Genomic DNA, 20,091 nt, shown 5'->3' with positions numbered 1-20,091 from the left:
AACCTTCAAGTCATCAGTCCTGCCCGCACAAGGGTTTAACCTATTGCGCCACTGATGCACTATAAATATATTCCACAGATATATGGATATACACTCCACTTGCTTCACTGCCACAGATGCAGGCAAAACATCAGGAGAGAATGCTGCTGGATCATGGCCATACAGCCCAAAAAACTCACAGCAACCCAGTGATTCCAGCCATGAAAGCTTTCAACAAAATATTTTCCAATATTTCCACAAAAGATGGGGAAATCTTGGTCTTGATGATACTCTCACTTTAATTCTTTTGTTTACTTTATTGAGTTGTGTATGTTTTTTTCAAGCTGCCCAAGGAGGTTTCTCACCTGAAAGGTTGGTATACATAAAAACATGAAGATATCTATAGGGATCACTGGCTATTGTATCAATACTGAGTAGGGTAGAGGTAAAGCATGTGGAGCAGGAGAACATTTCTAATCTCAGTTTGTCTGCTTAACAGTGGCAACCCTAAACCATAATTTGGCTTCTGTTTTACTATGAAAAATGTGAATTAAGGAGTTTCTACAGAACTGTTGTAAATACAGGCAGTCCCCAAGTTATGAGCTAGATAAGTTCTGTAGGATTGTTCTTAAGTTTAATTTGTATGTCAGTAAAAATAGGTACATTTTAAAGTGTAATTCCAGTCTTATCTTTCTATCTGTGTGTGTGTGTGTGTGTGTGTGTGTGTGTGTTCAGGATAGCATATTGAAGGACTGTTTTGGTCTGTTTTGCTGTCTGTGTCTCTCTTCAGAAAATGTCACCCCCTTTTCTGTCCCTGTGACAATTGGATTTTGAAAAATGTGGTTTGTTGTGGGAACAAGGAGTGAGAAAGCTTCAGATGAGACACCTTTCCCCGATGATAACTCTTTCAGGAGTGAATTTCCCTTCTGAGAGGTAGATTTCTCTCACTTCCTATTGCCTCACCCTCAATCTTAACTAGGAGTCCTTTGTAAGTTGGATGTCTGCAACTCGAGGACTGCCTATAATCTCATTTTGGTTTAATGTTTTCACTGCCTCATATTACAGAGAAAAACCTTACCTTTGACAGAACCGAAGCTTGTTTCTGGAAAGTCTTCAGTCAGATCGATCAGAGTCCCCTCAGACTTGCACCGTGGGAGACCACTGGCATTAGCAGAGCGAATCCGCTGGGCTGCCATGGTGAGATCTGTGCCCTTCCTTGAATATCTAAAAGTCCATCTTCTCCAGAAGTGTTGAGGCAAATGTTATGTCATTTATCTTCAGATGACCTAGCGACCAGCATCGTTCCACTTTCAAACTTCTTTAACTTGAGGAAAATCTGAAAAGAAAACAATAATAATTTGAACATGGTTTTCTGCAGAAGTAGTTTCAACTTTTTTGTGTGATTACATTTTAAAAGCCTGCCATTATCTAATTGCAAGTACTTCACTCCAGACAAACAAACGTAGACAGATTACTTTATGACCAGGTATAATTCTGATAACTTCTGAATAAGGAAGGAATGCAGATAAGCAGCTTATCACTATGTTCATACAACCATAGGGCAAGAGCTCTCTTTTCCCCAGAAGCTGGTTGGCCACATGAAATGTTGCAAAGGATCTTTTCAAAAGAAATAGTGCTCTGTATGACTCTAGTGGGCCAGGATAAAACAACCCAAAAGTATGTTTCTTTTATTTATAATGTCCACTTGCCAAAAAGTTATGGAAGATTCCTAAGATATCCTAAAGGTAAGTTATATCACTTACAAACACCAAGATAAATATGAAAGAAATACATAATAACAACTACACTGTGAAACAGTTTCAGTAAGACGTATTATACAACTGAATAGCAATTTGAATTTGAACCAGGCTAAAAAAGCCCTAATGATTACAAATAAATATCAACAACAGAAAGTGACATTATAGGCTTATGAAAAATGATGCACAAATTAAATGTAACTGTAACAATTAATGATAAATGAAAATATAACAAACATATTCACATTCATCTTGAGTGGAATGGGAATATTTAGTTTGAATTCTCTAATCATTTATCTTAATAAAACACATCTTTAACTGTCTAAAGGCCACACAGCTAGAATTTAATATTACAGCATGATAACATACCATGTTACTTTCCTTCAGCTTCATTATTTTTAATCAATACACAATACTGGCAGCCAGCTCTGGATTCAGTCCAGCAAGCTCAAAACTCTCCATGCCTGCCTGAATGAATAAGGATATGGCATCATCAAGCCTGTCATGTAAAAATCCCAGTCAAGCCCTGGGACGGGAGTATTTTCCAAGTTATGAATCCCCAAGCAAGGAAATTACTGATTACTTGGCTCATAAATGCTTGTTTCCAAGTGGTAACGAGGCAACAGGAGAAACAGAATTGTATCTTATTACAAATACAGGATTTAAATCATAAGCTTGTTAAGCAAAGAAAGATTATGTCGTATTTCACTTCTACACTTAGCTTTTTATACTAAGTTAAGTATAGGTTTTCAGAGCAGTCCTATTACAGTGTGTACAGTTACCTTCCTCCCCAATTATCCATTATCCATGAATTCAATATCCATGGTTTCACCTATCTATGCAAGGAGCCCCCGGTGGCGCAGTGGGTTAAACCCTTGTGCCGTCAGGACTGATGACTTGAAGGTTGGGTTGCTGACCTGAAGGTTGCCGGTTCAAATCCTACCCAGGGAGAGTGCGGATGAGCTCCCTCTATCAGCTCCAATTCCATGCGGGGACATGAGAGAAGCCTCCCACAAGGATGGTAAAAACATCCAGGCATCCCCTGGGCAACATCCTTGCAGATGGCCAATTCTCTCACACCAGAAGCAACTTGCAGTTTCTCAAGTTGTTCCTGGCATCAAAAAAACCTATATATGCTCCAAAAAACATACCATCAAATCCAATATGCATCTCCTTTTTTGTGATGTACGTAATTCAGCCCAAATAGGCTAGCATTAGGACTGAGTAAATATAGTATAGGGTTCGTTATTAGCTGTAGTTGCAAGGGGGTCTTGAAATAGATACCCATGCATATAGGGGTCATGCTGCATACCAATGTTGCTGCTTCAATTCACTGTCATTCTTGCAGGGTCCATATTCCCCCACCCCCTTAACACCTTGAGGAGAAGGAACTTTAAAAGACACAGAATGGCTTTTTGATTCAATTGAAGTTTCTAGTATTTGTGCAATGTTGGTGATTTTGTCTGTTTCTCCCTGCTTTCTTGCATCTCTCTACCTTGAAATCTAATTTGAAAGGCTGGAGAAACTTTGGAAAAGGGGAATAAAAAGGGGAATGGGTATAAGAACACTTCTCACTGGATCAGAAAGCCTTTTTCAAACTGCAAGGTACTAATGAGGATGCAATCTTGATCCTGAGAGCAAGTGTTCCTTGTGTGGAAGAAAGAAGACTAACACATTCTAGGTAGAATAACACCTCATTCTCTTCAAACTGCAGGGTGGAGCATTTCTGAGTATAGTATCAATCATACTGGGCCAATGCTTTTCTTATGACAATATAAAGATTGATTACACATGCAACTAAGTGTGGAGTGGCTGCATGCAACTCTCTACCACTATTGCCAAGATTCCTGTCTGACTCTCTTTTCTGTGTTAAAGGAAGAGCTCTTCATTGTTGCTGCCTTGCTTGGTGTTCATAATCCAAGCAAGAATTTTTTTCCCCTCTGTCCTTATTTTGCTACTGGATATCTGCTCCAGCTGCTCCAAGGCAAGTACCTGTGCTGTGAAGGGGCTTTGCATGATGTCCTCCCTGATCAGCAAAATGTTAACAATTTTTCAGATTTTCATGGGATTCTCCTCTTCTGGTAGTATACTATAGATTATTTGTGGTGCCTGACTACCACGTTTCAACACCTACACAAGCTCTGATGATTAATTAGACTGCTGTCTTCCTTCTGATAACACAAAAGTTGTTCACCTTCTATATAAACCTTGTTGTATGCCTTCAAGTCCCTAAGATGGAGTTTGGCTGGCAAACTTTGTTCTGAAGAGGCTTGACTTTGAGAGAGTGTGATTTGTTCAAGGTCAAATGGTAGATTTCCATGGCTGAGGGGGGATTCGAACCCTAATCTCCAGAGTCATTGTCTAATATTCAAACTACAACATCACAGTATAAACCTTACTTAATTAATATTGTTATTGTCAGCTCATTCCTCTGGGCAAGCCACAAAACAGACGCCCTTCCATTTTGGTCCTAATTCTCTTTTAGACCTCAGAACCAAGAACGCTCAGGTAGAAAGATCAATATTTGGGAATTATCAAAGTTGCAGTCTCATTAACTTAGATCCATGGATGGCCTTCTACACCATAAGGCTAGACCCTGAGAAAACATTATGCTAGTGACACACAGCTCTATCTCTGATTTTCAATGGATGCCAAAAAGGTCCTGAACTACTGTCTGGAGGCAACCAAAGATCTGCATGTTGGTGATAAACAAAGGACAAAATGGAAGTTCTATTGGGAGCCAATCTGTGAATGGAGAAACACAATTTTCTGGATATTTCCTCTAAATCAGTGGTGCATAACCTGTGGCCCTCCAAGTGTTTGGGAGTTCGGCTACTAGAATTCCTGACCATTGGACAAGCTGGCTAGGGCCTTTGGGAGTTGAAGGTCCAAACACCTGGAGGGCCATAGGTTTGTGTACTATTACTCTAAAAGATCAAAAGTACACCCTGGGGGTGCTCCTAGACCTAACATTGTTCCTGGAGTATTAATGTTCTCTTTTGCCAACTTCAATTGGTAAGCTTGCTCCATTCCATCTTAGAAAAGACAGAATCATTCACAGTAGGCCCTTCCACACAGCCATATAACCCAGAATATCAAGGCAGAAAATCCCACAGTATCTGCTTTGACCTGGGTTATCTGAGTCCACATTGCCATATATTCTAGTTCAAAGCAGAAAATGTGGGATTTTATTCAGCTGTGTGGAAGGGGCCGGGCCAGTGATTCATGTCCCAATTATCCCCCATTTAGGTTATTGTAATATGTTGTGACCTAAATACCCTAAAGACACCAGATCTCTCCTGATCTTGGGAACTAAGCAGCATCAGCCCTCCTTAGTACTGGGATGGGAGAACACCAACAAATATCTGGTGTTGTATGTTGCATTTCAGATAAAGGAACTGACAGAGCCATTTCTGACTATTCCTTGCTTAAGAAGGTCCTATGAAACAGATGGGGTCACCATAAATCGACAGGTAACTTGAAGGCACATTCATACAGAGAGCATGTTATGGCAGCTCCCTGAAGGTGGAATTCCCGACTTAAGATGCTCCAATTGCCCAATCTTTCCTGAGTTTTGAGAAGACCACAAGAGCCAATCTAAATAAAATCTTATCAGACAGATTGTTTCAGAGTTTCATTCTAATCTGGAGACGCTTTGAAGAAGGTTTATTCTGTTTTGAATTTGACTGTTTTTATATGAGATGGTTTTAAAATTGTATATATCTTATGGGTCCATCTGGAGCACAAACAGTGACTCAGAAATGCTTTAATTAACAAAATGATGGTTACTATACAGAGAAGAGAAATGGCATATGAAAACCACACTAGAATGAAAGCATTTCACTGATTTATGCTGGTGAAATTCTTGTTGATTTCAGATAAGTACGTCTGTTAGTCTGTTGCAACATAAACTGGGAAAAAGTGGAAAGAAAGAATCTAGCGGTACAGGTTGAACATCATTTATTCAAAATTCTGAAATACTTCAAAATTGGGGTTGTTGTATGTCTTTCGGGCTGTGTGGCCATGTTCCAGAAGTATTCTCTCCTGACGTTTCGCCCACATCTATGGCAGGCATCCTTAGAGGTTGTGAGGTATGGATAAACTAATAATAATAAATATATTCCAGTTTAAAGCAGAAAATGTGGGATTTTAATCAGCTGTGTGGAAGGGGCCTGAGTTTCACTTCCAAGTTTTGAAAAAGCCATCCTGGGATAGGGATCTTCCAAACAAAACACACATGTTTTGACTTTCAGAAAAGAATCTGAAAATCTGGGATGACAGGGAATTCTGAACTCTGTACCTTTGTACAAACAAATGTGCATTCCAAAATGCTCAAAATAGGCAAAACAGCTCCACATTATTGGGATTAATATTAAAGAAGATATTAAAGATCTTCATCCTATTTTGGAAACAGGATTTAGGACCCCAGATGGCTTCTGACTAAAATATGGAGCAGATTCATCACCTTGTTGAGAGAGAACCCACCAGCAGAGAGGAACATAGGCTTGGTTCAGCCCTCACTCCAAACCATAGCAAAGGAGCTTTAGCCATGGCTTAGTGTAGTACTTGTACATCTAGAATCAGATAACATGCTTGAAGTGAATTCATAAACTGTAGGTTATAATAAGTGGGCTTTAGTGTGATGTTTTAATCAAGAAGCCCTAGTCCAGTGACCTCCCTACAAATCCAGGAAATGGGGCACTGAGCAGATGTGGTGGGCAGATCGGACACACAGCTTTAAAACATGGACTATTCACCGTATTTTTAGAAGTTCAAAACAGGATTTTCTTGAGTTCTAAACTATATCTAGCACCAGTCTTAATTGAGCTTTAGAGCTGATACTATCAATTAGGATTGGAGTTATTCAGCTACACTATTGATTTTCCATTAACTCGGCTGGAAGTCTTGTTCAGAGTGTTTCTTTGCCTCAAAAGATCAGACACACTGAAAAGAAAAATGCATTTCCGAAAACCAGGTTCTGAATACTACAAGGAACGTTGCATTGACTTCTTAATTTCTTAGCAGTTTATAATAACTGCAGTTGATTACAACATGTCTTTGGGGAAGGGAGCTAGGCTTTGAACATTCAAATGCCATCACTCCCTTCGATTTGTATTTGAGGCATATAGGGGCAACATATTGAGTTGCCCCTATATGCAAAGTGCTCAGATACGCAAAATAGGAGAGGGCAGAGCTTTAGGCTGAAGAAGAGAAAGCTAACCCACTTGTTTCTAAACATAAATGCAGAACACATTTCAAAGCTAATGTGAGATGCTAGAGAACCTTTCAGCTTGAAGACTATTCTTATAACAAGCAAAATTCCACTTCTACACATTAGATGGAGTAAGATTCAATTCACCGCCATCTGCACTCCAGAATAACTAGCCCTAGAAGTTTACTATGCCTAATGAGGGAGCATTCATGTTGTATTTCAAGTTGTTTCTCTACCCATCTTGTGACTAAATACACAATAACTAGGGAGCAAGAACTTTATACATGTTCTAACAAGGCATGTAATATGGCAGAACATCTATTACTATGGCAGCATCAGAAAAACAGAGGGCAGGGTAAAGTGTGTGTATATATTTTATACACACACACACACACACACACACACAGACTTTGTAAGCTGGCTCCCCATTTATTGACTGGAGGTAGCAAGGCCATCTGCCCTGGGATGAGGCTACAGCACTTTTGGCCACATAAAGCTGTCACAGTCACATTCACAGTGAAATTCAAACCAAAGCTCTGACAAATGAAATGAGGATTACTCCAATTAATGGCACAGCTGATGGATGGATATAAAATAAGAATGGATTAGCCTTTGTACAGAAGGTATTTACTAATCTTACAGCAATATGGTAAATTGCTCCCAGGCCATGGGTAGTAATGGGGGTTAGGATAAGGGGAATGCACCTACATTATGCATCATTCCTCATTTTTTATTTTAAAAACCCAAAGTAATGTATCTGTTGAAGCAGTAATTTTAGTGGAAACATGGTACAGAAGAACAAAAACTATGTAACCTTCCCCCTTACGATTGGTTTGCACTAAAAAACCCTCTCAGATAGTCTTTTCAACTGTCACTTGGGCGAATATAGGACCCATAATATTGATGGAGGTGGTAACAAGGCTGTTGTTGTTGTAATGGTCCTCAATACAGTCTGGAGCCTCTTACAGCAATTCTGATTGGAGTCCAATTCAACCAAAACCCCATCCATTTTACTTTGGAGCTTAAATCCAAATGAAGATGTGGAAATCTGGATTGCCAATCTTACCCAATTGACTTATATTAGGATATTGTATATTAATCTTTTTAACGTATGGTTTTCCTCAAAACATAGGCAAATAGGGAATCAAAGCAGATAGATTTCAGTGTTTTGTGACTATTAAACACAAATAATCGTTAAAGCTATTAACTATCCCATCTTTGCAATTCTTGCTTCTAGTGTTCCAACATTGTTTCCCTAGATCAATGGTTTTCAACCTTTGGTCATCCAGGTATTTTGTACTTTGGCAGTTAAAAGTCTCAGCGAGCATGACCAATGGTCTTGGATTCTGGAAAACAAAGCCGAAAAACCTGGAGGGCCAAAGATTAATAACGATAGTCCTAGAACATCAGCAGAAATCTCCAACTAGATATCATATGCAACCAAGGTTGAGATATGATAACTAACTGATATCTTGCTTGAGGAGAGGATGCTTTTTGATTTATTCTGTTATAAATCAAGAGACCATCAATGAAGGTGCATTACCTCCTCTAGTTTGATGATTGTGGCTGAACTTACTTGAAATTTCTCCCTCAAGGTCCCATATTCTGCCCCCCAACTATTTCAGAGCTGTCTACCTCAGTCTGGGGAGGAAGGAGGCCTTTCACATTAAGAACATAAATTTTGCTGGCATGGTGACCAGTATGAATGCAACAAGTTGAATATAAGATATAGATTAGTAGAAAACTAATAATAAACTATGAGTTAATGCTACTTTACTTCCCCTACCTATGGTATGCCAGGATTCAGAAAACACATTGAGCAGTGGTCAATCTGGAAATGGAAACAAAAGTTTCCCAATAACCTTTTCACTATTCTAGAAGAGGTTTTTGTAACTGTTCTTGTAACCCTGCCAGCCCACTAATTAGAACTGAGGTCTGTTGCTGCTCTGCAAGCTATTAGATTCTACATTCTTTTGAGCCAAAAACTCACTTTGACAACCCCTGAATCAGCAATCTTGAGAGAGTGTCTTCCATGAAACCCTTTTGCATTTTATCATGGGAAGCAAAACAGAGCTGTTTAGAGATGTGCTTCATCAGTTTGAATATGGCAAAATAGATTTGATGTCTATGCTGACAAAGCCATTTCGGGGAGAGCTGAACATCAGAGTTCCTCAATCTTTGACCCACGAAAAATTTACAGCCCTGTTGACTTGGTTTCTGGAAACTGACGGTCAAAGATCTGGAGAATCGAAGGTTGGGAGCTACTAGTCTGTGATATGGAGTACTGCTTCATTGTGCCAGACTGCATACAGACTTAATGGAAGTTATCAATAACTAATACATGTTTTAACAAAAGAGAAAATTTTAAAACTGTAGAAAATTATTTAAGACACAATATGCAATAGTCTCCTACCTGCATTTGGTGGTTTGGGAATTTTGTACAGTTTTTCATCTCCCCATACTTTTTCCCACTAAAAGCACAACATCTGTGTAATGATTAACAAGTTAGTATTTGAAGTACTTTTTGAAGACTATTTGTAGTTCAGGACTTATTTTGTTTACTCTCCCTACTCATTCTCTCTCTCTCTCTCTCTCTCTCTCTCTCTCTCTCTTCTGTATGGAAAATGGTGTTTTCTGTGTAGAAATATTTTTTGTGTGCAAGGATGCGCAATTTTTTCTGAAGAATGTGTCTTGAACTGCTAAGATTCTCAACTGTCTGAGATTCTCCTAGACAGGGGTTCTTGATCTTGAGAAAGCAAAACCATTTAAAATATTTTTGATTATTATTCTCAGCATTATCCCCCTAGTAATTTATGCTTCAGCCTCCTTCTGCCTCATCCAGTGAAGGGTTATAACAGTTTAAGTCCAAAGCAAGTGAAGGGCCAAAGTTTTCCCAACCCTGGCCTTAAGCCTAATGAGCTATTATAATGAAATACACAAAAAGTAGAGGAAACTGTCTTAACCTTTGAGAAAAGCTACAAAGAGTCAATGTTGAGAAACAACTTCATTAAATTATTGTCAAAGGCTTTCATGGATGGAATTACTGGGTTGCTGTGACCTTTTGAGCTGTATGGCCATGTTCCAGCAGCATTCCCTCCTGACGTTTTGCCTGCATCTGTGGCTGGCATCTTCAGAGGTACTGTTGGCAGCGAAGCAAATGGAGTGTATACATATCTATATTCTCTGACCTTTCTTCTATGCTGCAGAGACACAGAAACTATCCTATCATTTCTTGCTGCCAAAAGGACTTATAAAACACCACAGGTTTGATGTATTTATGACCGCCTGGAATGTACTCTTCTACATGAGAGAATACACACCACCTGCAGAGAACTTGCAAACACATACAAGGAACTGTTATTTCTCTATATCACCATCAGCCTAAATATGAAAACCGAAGACAGGGATAAAACAGACAACTTCACCTACAGAAAAATGGAAAAAGACACAGCTTACCACACCAAAAGACAGAAGCAAAAATTCTACAAATGCCAAAAAGCATCAGCCAAAACCCGAATTGGATACATCGCGGACCATCATCAATCTGACCAAAAGGCAACTCTCAAAAGGCACAGTGGCCAGAATCACACTAGCAAAAGTCTGGAAAGAGAAAAGAATTCCAACTGCTGAGGAATGGCTTTCCAAAATACTAGACATAATACAAATGGACAACCGAACATATTAAGTAAGAGAAGAAAAAAATAAAATGGATTGGAGAAACTGTATAAAGTTCATGAGAAAAAGAGGAATGGATCTCACAATAGACTTATCCCGTACATAAATCCATAATGACGCAAGAGGAGGTGAGGAAATAGGACAATAGTTCTACGAATAACAGAAACTCTTCGAACCCAAGATGGGAAGTCAACCTACACTTTTTTCTTCTTTCCCCCCCCCCCCCCCCCGCTCTATACTTTTTTATTTCTTCCTTCCTCTTCTTCTTTCTCCTACACTACACACAATTTGTTCCTCCACTTTCGATGTATCATACCACTCGCTTATCCAATGTTCTGGATTATCCAACGCATTTCTGTAGTCAATGTTTTCAAAACATCATGATATTTTGGTGCTAAATTTGTAAATACAGTAATTACTACATAGCATTACTGTGTATTGAACTACTTTTTCTGTCAAATGTGTTGTATAACATGATGTTTTGATGCTTAATTTGTAAAATCATAACCTAATTTGATGTTTAATAGGCTTTTCCTTAATCCCTCCTTATTATCCAACATATTAGCTTATCCAACGTTCTGCCGGCCCATTTATGTTGGATAAGTGAGACTCTACTGTAAATAAAAACTATATAATAAAGAAAGGAAAAAAAGAGAAAAATCAGACAACTCTTGAATCCCACAACATACAAAAAACTAAAACGGGACCTGACCAATAAAATCACCAGAAAAAACCAACACTTTGATTAAGAACTCCTCAATTAATCTTAACACATGCCAACATCTATGCAAATTGGAAGCCCTCCCTCTTAGGCTTTATGGACTCCCAAAAATCCATAAGGACTCCACTCCGCTCAGACTTGCGTCATTGGATCCTCCACATACGATTTGGCAAAATTTCTGGCTGCACAACCACAAACTCATATTGGGCTCACGACACACTATATTAAGGACTCAGGCTGTTTTCATGGTTGTGGGTTTTGGTTTAGAACACAATGATTTAGGACAGCAAAAAGAAGCTGATGAAGAAACACAACCTACGATAAACCGACCCATTAAAAAAATTCAACCAATGCTATGTTCGACAAAGGATAAGAGGGATCCTCTCACCTCTGCAGGAGTCTAAAGTATACCATGCAGCTGTGGATAAGTCTGCATAGGGACCACCAAATGCAGCATTGCCCAAACACGAATCAAGGAACAGGAAAGGCACCTCAGAGTAATTCAACCAGAGAAGTCAGCCATAGCAGAGCTCCTGATGAGCCAACCTGGACACAGAATATTATTTCAGAACACAGAAATGTTGGAATACTCTGACAACCACTATGTCAGACTACACAGAGAAGCCACTGAAATCTACAGTCACGTGAACAATTTCAACAAAAAGGAGAAAACAATGAAAATGAACAAAATCTAGCTACCAGCATTTTTTTAAAAACAGAATCACAACAGAAAACAACCAAGTGCCGGTTAACACCTCCCAAACAGAGGATGCCTCCAGACAACAGAGGCCAGGCTACCTCTATGCAGATACCCTCACATAGATATCTTCATGGCTACTCAATGCTATTCAAGCCTGCTAATTTCAACATTTACACTTGCTTTAAACAGAGACGGATTCGTCCTCTCACACCATGGACATTCCACATTGACATACACCCCACTTACTTCATTGCCAACAGAACCCCTGAAGATGCCAGCTGCAGACACAGATGAAACATCAGGAGAAAATGCTACTGGAACATACAGGCCAAAAAACTTACAGCAACTTCATTAAGATTAAATAAAATCTCACAAGGTAACAAGCAACCATTTGAGTTCTCTAAAAATCCCTATTGATTTAGATATTGTGCACAATGGGACAGGGAAGGGGAATGGTTTATATTAATGTCTTATCTACATTTAGTATACAGGGTCTTAATATGAAATGTAGGGGAATGTAAGAGATTAACCACTGATGGGAGTCCTACTTGATTTTTACGGGTTCTTCTCAGTGGTGTCTACAAGGTTGGGGAACTCTCTTCCAATGAGAGTGACTTCAGCTCCTTGGTTCCTTCCTTTTGTCCTTCTGCCATCAGAAAAAACCATTTTAATCAGTCAGTCTGGCTGCTGAAAATCTTAATGGGGAGTGTTATATTTGATTTGTTGTGTGATCCTTTCAATTGTTATATGATGGTTAATCTTACTTTAATATTACACTTTATTATGTTTTAGCTGTGCCTATTCATATACAAACAGAGGCCAAAGATATTTTTTAAATGAAACTTTCAGTAATGAATATTTCAGGTTGCACCTACGACAGCTGGGTCAATATAGTAAAAACCAACATTTAACTCCATATTAAAACCAAACCTGCTGAAGTAGACTAGACATGAAGTGCTCAGAAAACAGAACCTCTGACCTTTTCCTGAACAGATTTATATCACAGTGTTGTAGAAACATATATTGTTTCTGCTTATCAGTTTTTAAGAGCTTGCTTTGGAAAAATATTATTTAAAGAGATATGTCCACATCTAAGTCCAAAGGAGTCAACCTTTTAAACAGATGCCGGAGGGAAAATACTTTGTCAAGGAAAATATTTACTATCAGGCACTGTTGACATAATATGACAGGTGCGTCATCAAAAAACATGACTCTTGCTTATTTTAGAGCTTCATCCATACACTTTATAAAGGAAGCGCTCAAAAGCACAAGCTGCATTAACCCCTTCTCTTTTGAAAAGGAAAAAAAATGGTGTGATGAAAGCAGGCATTTCTCTTTATGCCGCCACAATGAATGAGTGGTCGGCCTCTCTCTACGAACCACATTCCAAGCCCTTGGTGGGGCTTTTTTAAAACGCCTGATTACCAGGAAGCAATTTGAAAAAGCAGATTTTTACAAGGCGTTCCTCTTGCCAGGAAACAAATCAGCTCAAGTAGGTTAAATTGTTACAAACTAAGATGTCATAGGAAAAGAATTTTTGAGAGGAATTGAAGCATGCAGCAATTAAGAGCACGGTGGTTCTGAAGGCGCTGCCGGCAAATTGTGTTAGGATGCAGCATCCAAACAGCAACAGTTCACAGGCTAAAGTTAAACTAGGAGGATTATTTGCCTGACTTGAGCATTTTCATTGTTGACCTAGATTGAGGGGCAACTGCAGAAAAATGTAATTTAACTGGAAGAGATGTTAAAAAAACTCAAATATTCACAATCATTAGAAAGCCTGCTTGTAGGAGAAAGATGATTGAAGATTAGGTGCTCATGACAAAACCATTACAAACATTTGAAGCTGCAGAAGACAACAGTGAGTGTTATTGCATCTTAAATGCCAACAGATTATTGACATTTTAGTTTTGAAAAATCTGTGGGATTATTATATTTCAAGAGTCCCAGGGGCTATATTTTCTGTTCAGCCCAGTTGTCTTAATTGACTTTTTGCCAAATGTGCATTCTGCACCTGCAGCCTATTGTTGTGCAGCAATGTAAAGAATATGGGGTGTTTGCGTATTACATTAGATATCCATTCATCCTGTGTTCACATATGTTCAGATAGTTGTAGGAATAGGGTCTGGTTCCAAGAAAGCCCCATGGATACCAACATCCATGGATGATCAAGTTCAAACAATGTTGCAGATGGTTGTTGTGAGTTTTCTGGGCTGTATGGCCATGTTCCAGAAGCATTCTCTCCAGATGTTTCACCCACATCTATGGCAGGCATCCTCGGAGGCTGTGAGGTATATTGGAAACTAAGCAAGGGAGGTTTATATATCTGTGGAAGGTCCAAGGTGGGAGAAAGAACTCTTGTATGTTGGAGGTCAGTGTGAATGTTGTAATTAATCACCTTGACTAGCATTAATGACCTTGCCAGCTTCATGGCCTGGCTTCTTCCTGCCTGGGGGAATCCTTTGTTCAGAGGTGTTAGCTGCTCCTGATTGATTCATGTCTGGAGTTCCTCTGTTTTCAGAGTGTTGTTCTTTATTTACTTTTCTGATTTTAAAAAGTTTTTTAAATACTGGTACCCAGATTTTGTTCATTTTCATGGTTTCCTCTTTCTGTTTAAATTGTCCACATGCTTGTATACCTCACAACCTCTGACTATGCCTGCCATAGATGTGGATAAAACGTCAGGAGAGAATGCTTCTGGAACAGCCTGGAAAACTCACAACAACCCAGTGATTCTGGCCCTGAAAGCCGTCGACAACACAATGTCGCAGTATAATGTCCCTTACATAAAATAGCAAAATCAGCTTGCCTTTGCAAACTCAAAAAATCAAGTCATGGATAGTTAAACTTGTTGATGCAGTATCTGTGGACATGACGGTCCAACTGTACACACCAGTACCTAACTGGAATGACAGAGTTATATGACCACTTACATGAACTTTTACTATCCCTGTCAGATATAATCTGCATATATTAATAACACATAACTAATTGGTCCACAAGCCAGAACGCAGGGTGGGGGGGGGGGGGTGAGTAAGAGGTAATTTAGAGAAATTGTGGAAGAGTGGGGAGACCAAAGGGAGACTAAAAATATCACCTTGGAAAGAGAATACTGTGTCCAAATACCATCACACAAAATTCATTCCACAATAGTTCCGGAGTGATAGGGTGAAGCCTACAGCTTGCATTCCAGCCCAGGGATGGGTAGCAGCCTGAGAAAAGAGACCCGAATTGCTCAGTAGTGGATACCTAATGTATGGACTCCACCCACCATTTCATTTTGTGAGAGACTTACCACAAATTGTGTATTTATCACAATTTCGTTCTTTCCTCTTTTTCCTACCTTTTTAATTTTTGCCAGTAAAATGTTTTTCCAATATAATTACTGTAATTTAAATTTCTGAAAGCTTCATAACAGAGGCTCGCATCCCAATACATAGTTGTGATTTTGTACACACGATGTAAAACCTCATAACTGTTTGATGCTCATGCTGATCTGTGTAGCACCATTGCCATGACTGCAAAAGCCCCTATAACACACCTTAAGAAACAGGTAGACAGTGAGCAGAGCTCTGAGGAACGATATATCCTCCAATCCTCTCACCAGTAAGGTGCAATGGATTGAACAGAAAGAGAGACCCCTGGCAAAGTGTAGTCGCAACTTCCCATCACACTGCAGCTGTCTGGCAGGAAAGAGCCAGCTCACCAGCATCACAGCACAGCAAAAGCACTGTGGCCAGGCTTTTAAGGTGAGATTTAGCAGTTCAAATCAGGAGACAAAGTACAGCTACGACATGGGAAATACATGTCCCATGCAGAACTGTGGCAGAGCTTTTGAACAGGTATATAGTTATTCTAGTTATTTCTATTCATTGAGACAAGGACATTGTTATATTTATAACAGTTTGAGTAAAAGTAAATCACTTTCTCACAAGCACAATCCTTTGCAACCTATAATATAACACTTTGGTATGAAAGCTACTCTTAGTCCCAAGTAGACTAGATCCACCAACTCAAAATTCAAAAATTGATTTGACAGTTCTACTTTAGCTGGGACTAATTAATAGAACTCAGGCCACTATGAGTCACTCTGTGTAGAGTACGTGTGTGTGTGTGTCTGCTAGAATAATTGCTTATTTCCATTTCTATAGTTAATTAGGAAATCTGAGCATTCCATCCACAATAAAAAGGTTTCAATCCTTCTGTCATGTTTTTCCATGTGACAAGAGGGCCTCAAATGGCAAGCCCACCCTCCAAAAAAGCCCCTATGTACATTGGGCCCTCAGTATCCACATGGATGCTTTAAGTTGTAGGGCAGAAGCAGGTAGCTGAAATATTGCCCAGAGGCTGCTATTCTACATTATTTTCAATAGGGGTTGATTATATAAGCCTTGCCTCATGACGCTAGCAGAGAGACTGCAAAGTCTCTCAAAGTGAGGCTCATACTATAAGCCCCTATGAAAAATGGCATAGAGCAGCAAGTCCTGCCAATTGCCCACTTCCGCCTTACAAAGGCAGAAGGCAGAAGTGGGCAGCTAGCATGCTCACCACTGCAGAATCAAATGTACAGTATTGTGCACACTGAAATGTGTGGTCAGAGCCAGCCCTAGGTATTTTTCAAGTGTAGGTGAACAGAATTTTGGCGCCCCCCCTCCAAAATAATCACTGAAAAATAAAAGTGTTGGATAAGCAAAAATGTTGGATAATAAGGAGGTATTAAGGAAAAGCCTATTAAACATCAAATTACATTAAGATTTTACAAATTAAGCACCAAAACATCATGTTTTACAACAATTCAACAGAAAAAGCAGTCTCGACTGCGCCCCTGTATGTTTGGCGCCCGAAGCAACTGCTTAATTCGCCTCATTGTTGGACCGGCTCTGTGTGTGGTGCTAGAGGAGGAAGAAACAGGCTATCATTATAGAATTTCCAAAGTGTAGCCATAAATGGGGCAGAGGTTCATTGACATCACACAATCATATAATCACTATTCCATTTTAATTGCCATGGATCTGTCCTATGGAACCATGGGGTATGTAGTTTGATGAAGCACTGGGCATCTGGCAGAAATTCTTAAAATACTTCTTCCTAAGCTGCCAGTTTCATTGGATAGAGTCATGAGAGTTACACTGAAATATTAGTGCCCTTATTGTGTTGTGTGAACGGCCCCTGGGAGTCCATCATAGGATTGTGGATTTTATCAGTTGGAGCTGCACTGGGAATGCTAGGGAGACAACAATATCTGGATGCTATTTCAGGGACTATCCTGAATTGTGTGCTAACACTGCTTCTGCAACTATACCCTATTCAGCTGTGCAGCTGGCTTCATGCACAATGTTCTATTGTTGTGTTGCTAGGAGTGATGGCCTATGAATGTGAGACACGCATGATGCAAAGTTGCAGGCTCCATGCTTTGATGAGCAAGACACACAATAAGGTCAGTGGGGTATCAAGTGGAGGATGGCCAGAACAAAAACGCCTTACATTGAAACATCATTGACTATAATAAAATATTATTGTGCAAAGGGATCTTGTGGCACCTTCAGGACTAACTGAGAGAAAAGGCTGCAAGTATAAGATTCTGTAGACTATGTTTCCTCCCTTAAACGTAAATACAACAGTATAAGAAATTAAAAATTATGTTGGCGAATAAAGATATTTAATGTAATTTTCTCCAAATCTTAACTGCCAACAGGAAAATCTTACTTATGCACAAAATAAGGTTGTTTTGAATTAGCACATATTTTCTGGATATCTAATGTATTTATTTGTTACAAATGGATAGTCACTGATATTGTTCAAAATAGCACTGTCACTTAGTATATTGGCTTACCTATGGAGTCATACTTCCTTTCCTCAATATTGCTGAGTGCCTACTAGAATTGTTCTTGCTCCTCTACAAGAGGAAAAGGCAATGAATGTGCCTATGTAGATTTTCCATAAGAAAGTAGGTAGCTTACAGGAGCTCTTCGTGGTGCAATGGGTTAAACTCTTGTGTCGGCAGGACTGCTGACCGAAAGGTCGTCGGTTCGAATCCAGGGAGTGGGGTGAGCACCTGTCAATTCTAGCTTCCCATGCAAGGACATGAGAGAAACCTCCTACAGGATGGTAAAACATCTGGGCGTCCCCTGGGCAACGTCCTTGCAGATGGCCAATTTTCTCACACCAGAAGCGACTTGCAGTTTCTCAAGTTGCTCCTGACAAGAAAAATAATTTAAAAATAGTAATAAAAAGCTCACCCATGTTTTGGACTTAGCGTGCTGTGGTGCAAAAATAGGAATTAATGAAAAAGGTAACTCTGCTCTCCATCACAAATCTGCTCAACCCAATCAGGCCAAAGGATGAAGCAGGAATTTTTAAAGGATTTCATCCTGGATGCAGCTGCTGTTTTCCTTGTCTGTTTAATATAAGCACACATAGCTACAGTACGAATAACTAGGATCCCATTCTAGCTCAGGCTTTATTACACATTGTTTACCGCAAATAGGTTGCTACAACCTAACACTGAACGTCTGTGTTTATCCAGCCCTCAGATCACCACACCAATGCCTGGCAATCCCAAGGCTACTAAAAAAAAACTAATCCAGATAGACAGATGATAAAGAAGAAAATGGGGTTGATGTTTAAGACTATATAAAATCACTTTCTTTGTTAGAGGCTCTGTTAACTGATATATGTCTGTGTACAATTATCAACTTGGAATGTTTTATGGAATAATGTGTACACATCCTCGGAGTGTCACAATCTAGATTTGATGCAGGCCCAGTAGATCAGTAGCTTAAATCACAAAAGCTCCACTATGCTGTATGCTTCACAAATAAAATAATTACTGTCTACATGGAACTAATATGCTCTAATTTCAATAGAAAGGTGGATAGAGCCAAGGAACTGTTTGTCCCTTATCCTGTTTGTTTATCCACTCGCAATGAATGTGCCTCTTTTTCTACTTGGTGCCAACAATGGATATGGCTAGATAATTTAACTAGTGGCATTGGCTATGCCACCACTACCAAATATTAACTTGTTTATTCTCTACAGATGGTAATAACTCTTCACCTTTTCTGCCATGAACTAAATATTCTACTGAATCTGTGTTTTTAATTAACAGAAACAAGGCAGCGGCTTTCAGATTAAATGTAGTGATGACACTGCAAGATAAATGTGGTCCCAGATACATATATCCTTTTCTGAACTGATTTCAAGTGTGTGGGATGGGGGTGGGGGGATACAGAAAAGAAGTTGGAATTGGAACATTGGCTTCAATAAAATAAATATATCTGGTAGAAGAATATTTTGCTCCAAACTGAATAGAACTCTATAAGCATCAAAAACTTTTGGTAGAAAGTCCTACACAATAAGTGACTGTAATACAAGAGAGCAAACTACAGCCAAATTGTTATAGGAGGTTGTCCTCTACTCTCCTTCCCAGTTATTTTCCGATGTACAACTAGAAGACCGAATAAAAAGCAACAGGTTTTTAATAACCTCACTGGGTCTCCTTCCCGTGTTTTTTCCTCAATTTTCGTTATTATGAGTACAGTAGAGTCTCACTTATCCAAGCTAAACAGGCCGGCAGAAGCTTGGATAAGCGAATAACTTGGATAATAAGGAGGGATTAAGGAAAAGCCTATTAAACATCAAATTAGGTTATGATTTTACAAATTAAGCACCAAAACTTCATGTTATACAACAAATTTGACAGAAAAAGTAGTTCAATACGCAGTAATGTTATGTTGTAATTACTGTATTTACGAATTTAGCACCAAAATATCACGATATATTGAAAACATTGACTAAAAAAATGGCTTGGATTATTCAGAGGCTTGGATAAGCGAGGCTTGGATAAGTGAGACTCTACTGTATATTATTGTTGTGTTCGGGCAGTAAATGTTTGCCTTTTATGTTTGGAATCCGCCCTGAGTCCCTCCTGGGAGAAAGGGCAGAATATAAATAAAGAAGTTGTTGTTGTTATTGTTGTTGTTGCTGCTGCTGTTACTATTACTACTGTGTACAATGGGTTGATTATTGCTTATCCCAAATGCTTAGG

At 39.2% G+C, this 20,091-nt stretch overlaps 1 protein-coding gene across 2 annotated transcripts in view; it reads right to left on the bottom strand.

Moving 5' to 3' along the window:
- sh3bp4 (SH3 domain binding protein 4) overlaps window positions 1–20,091 on the bottom strand; it is a 64,013-nt gene that overhangs the window by 25,094 nt on the left and 18,828 nt on the right. The window contains exons 1-2 of one of the 2 annotated variants that reach the window (XM_016995420.2): window positions 2,106–2,248; window positions 1,058–1,315 (exon numbers count right to left, since the gene is read on the bottom strand). In XM_016995420.2, the coding sequence (XP_016850909.1) occupies window positions 1,058–1,175 (118 nt within the window). In that variant the 5' untranslated portion in view covers window positions 1,176–1,315; window positions 2,106–2,248. Of the gene's footprint in view, window positions 1–1,057; window positions 1,316–2,105; window positions 2,249–20,091 lie in introns of those variants that run through there. The other variant, XM_008113995.3, reaches the window with a different exon arrangement.

This window comes from Anolis carolinensis, chromosome 1 (genome assembly GCF_035594765.1).
Source record: "Anolis carolinensis isolate JA03-04 chromosome 1, rAnoCar3.1.pri, whole genome shotgun sequence".
Lineage (NCBI taxonomy): Eukaryota > Metazoa > Chordata > Lepidosauria > Squamata > Dactyloidae > Anolis > Anolis carolinensis.
Note: the sequence above shows the minus strand (reverse complement) of the source record. Positions and strands in the feature narration are given on the sequence as shown.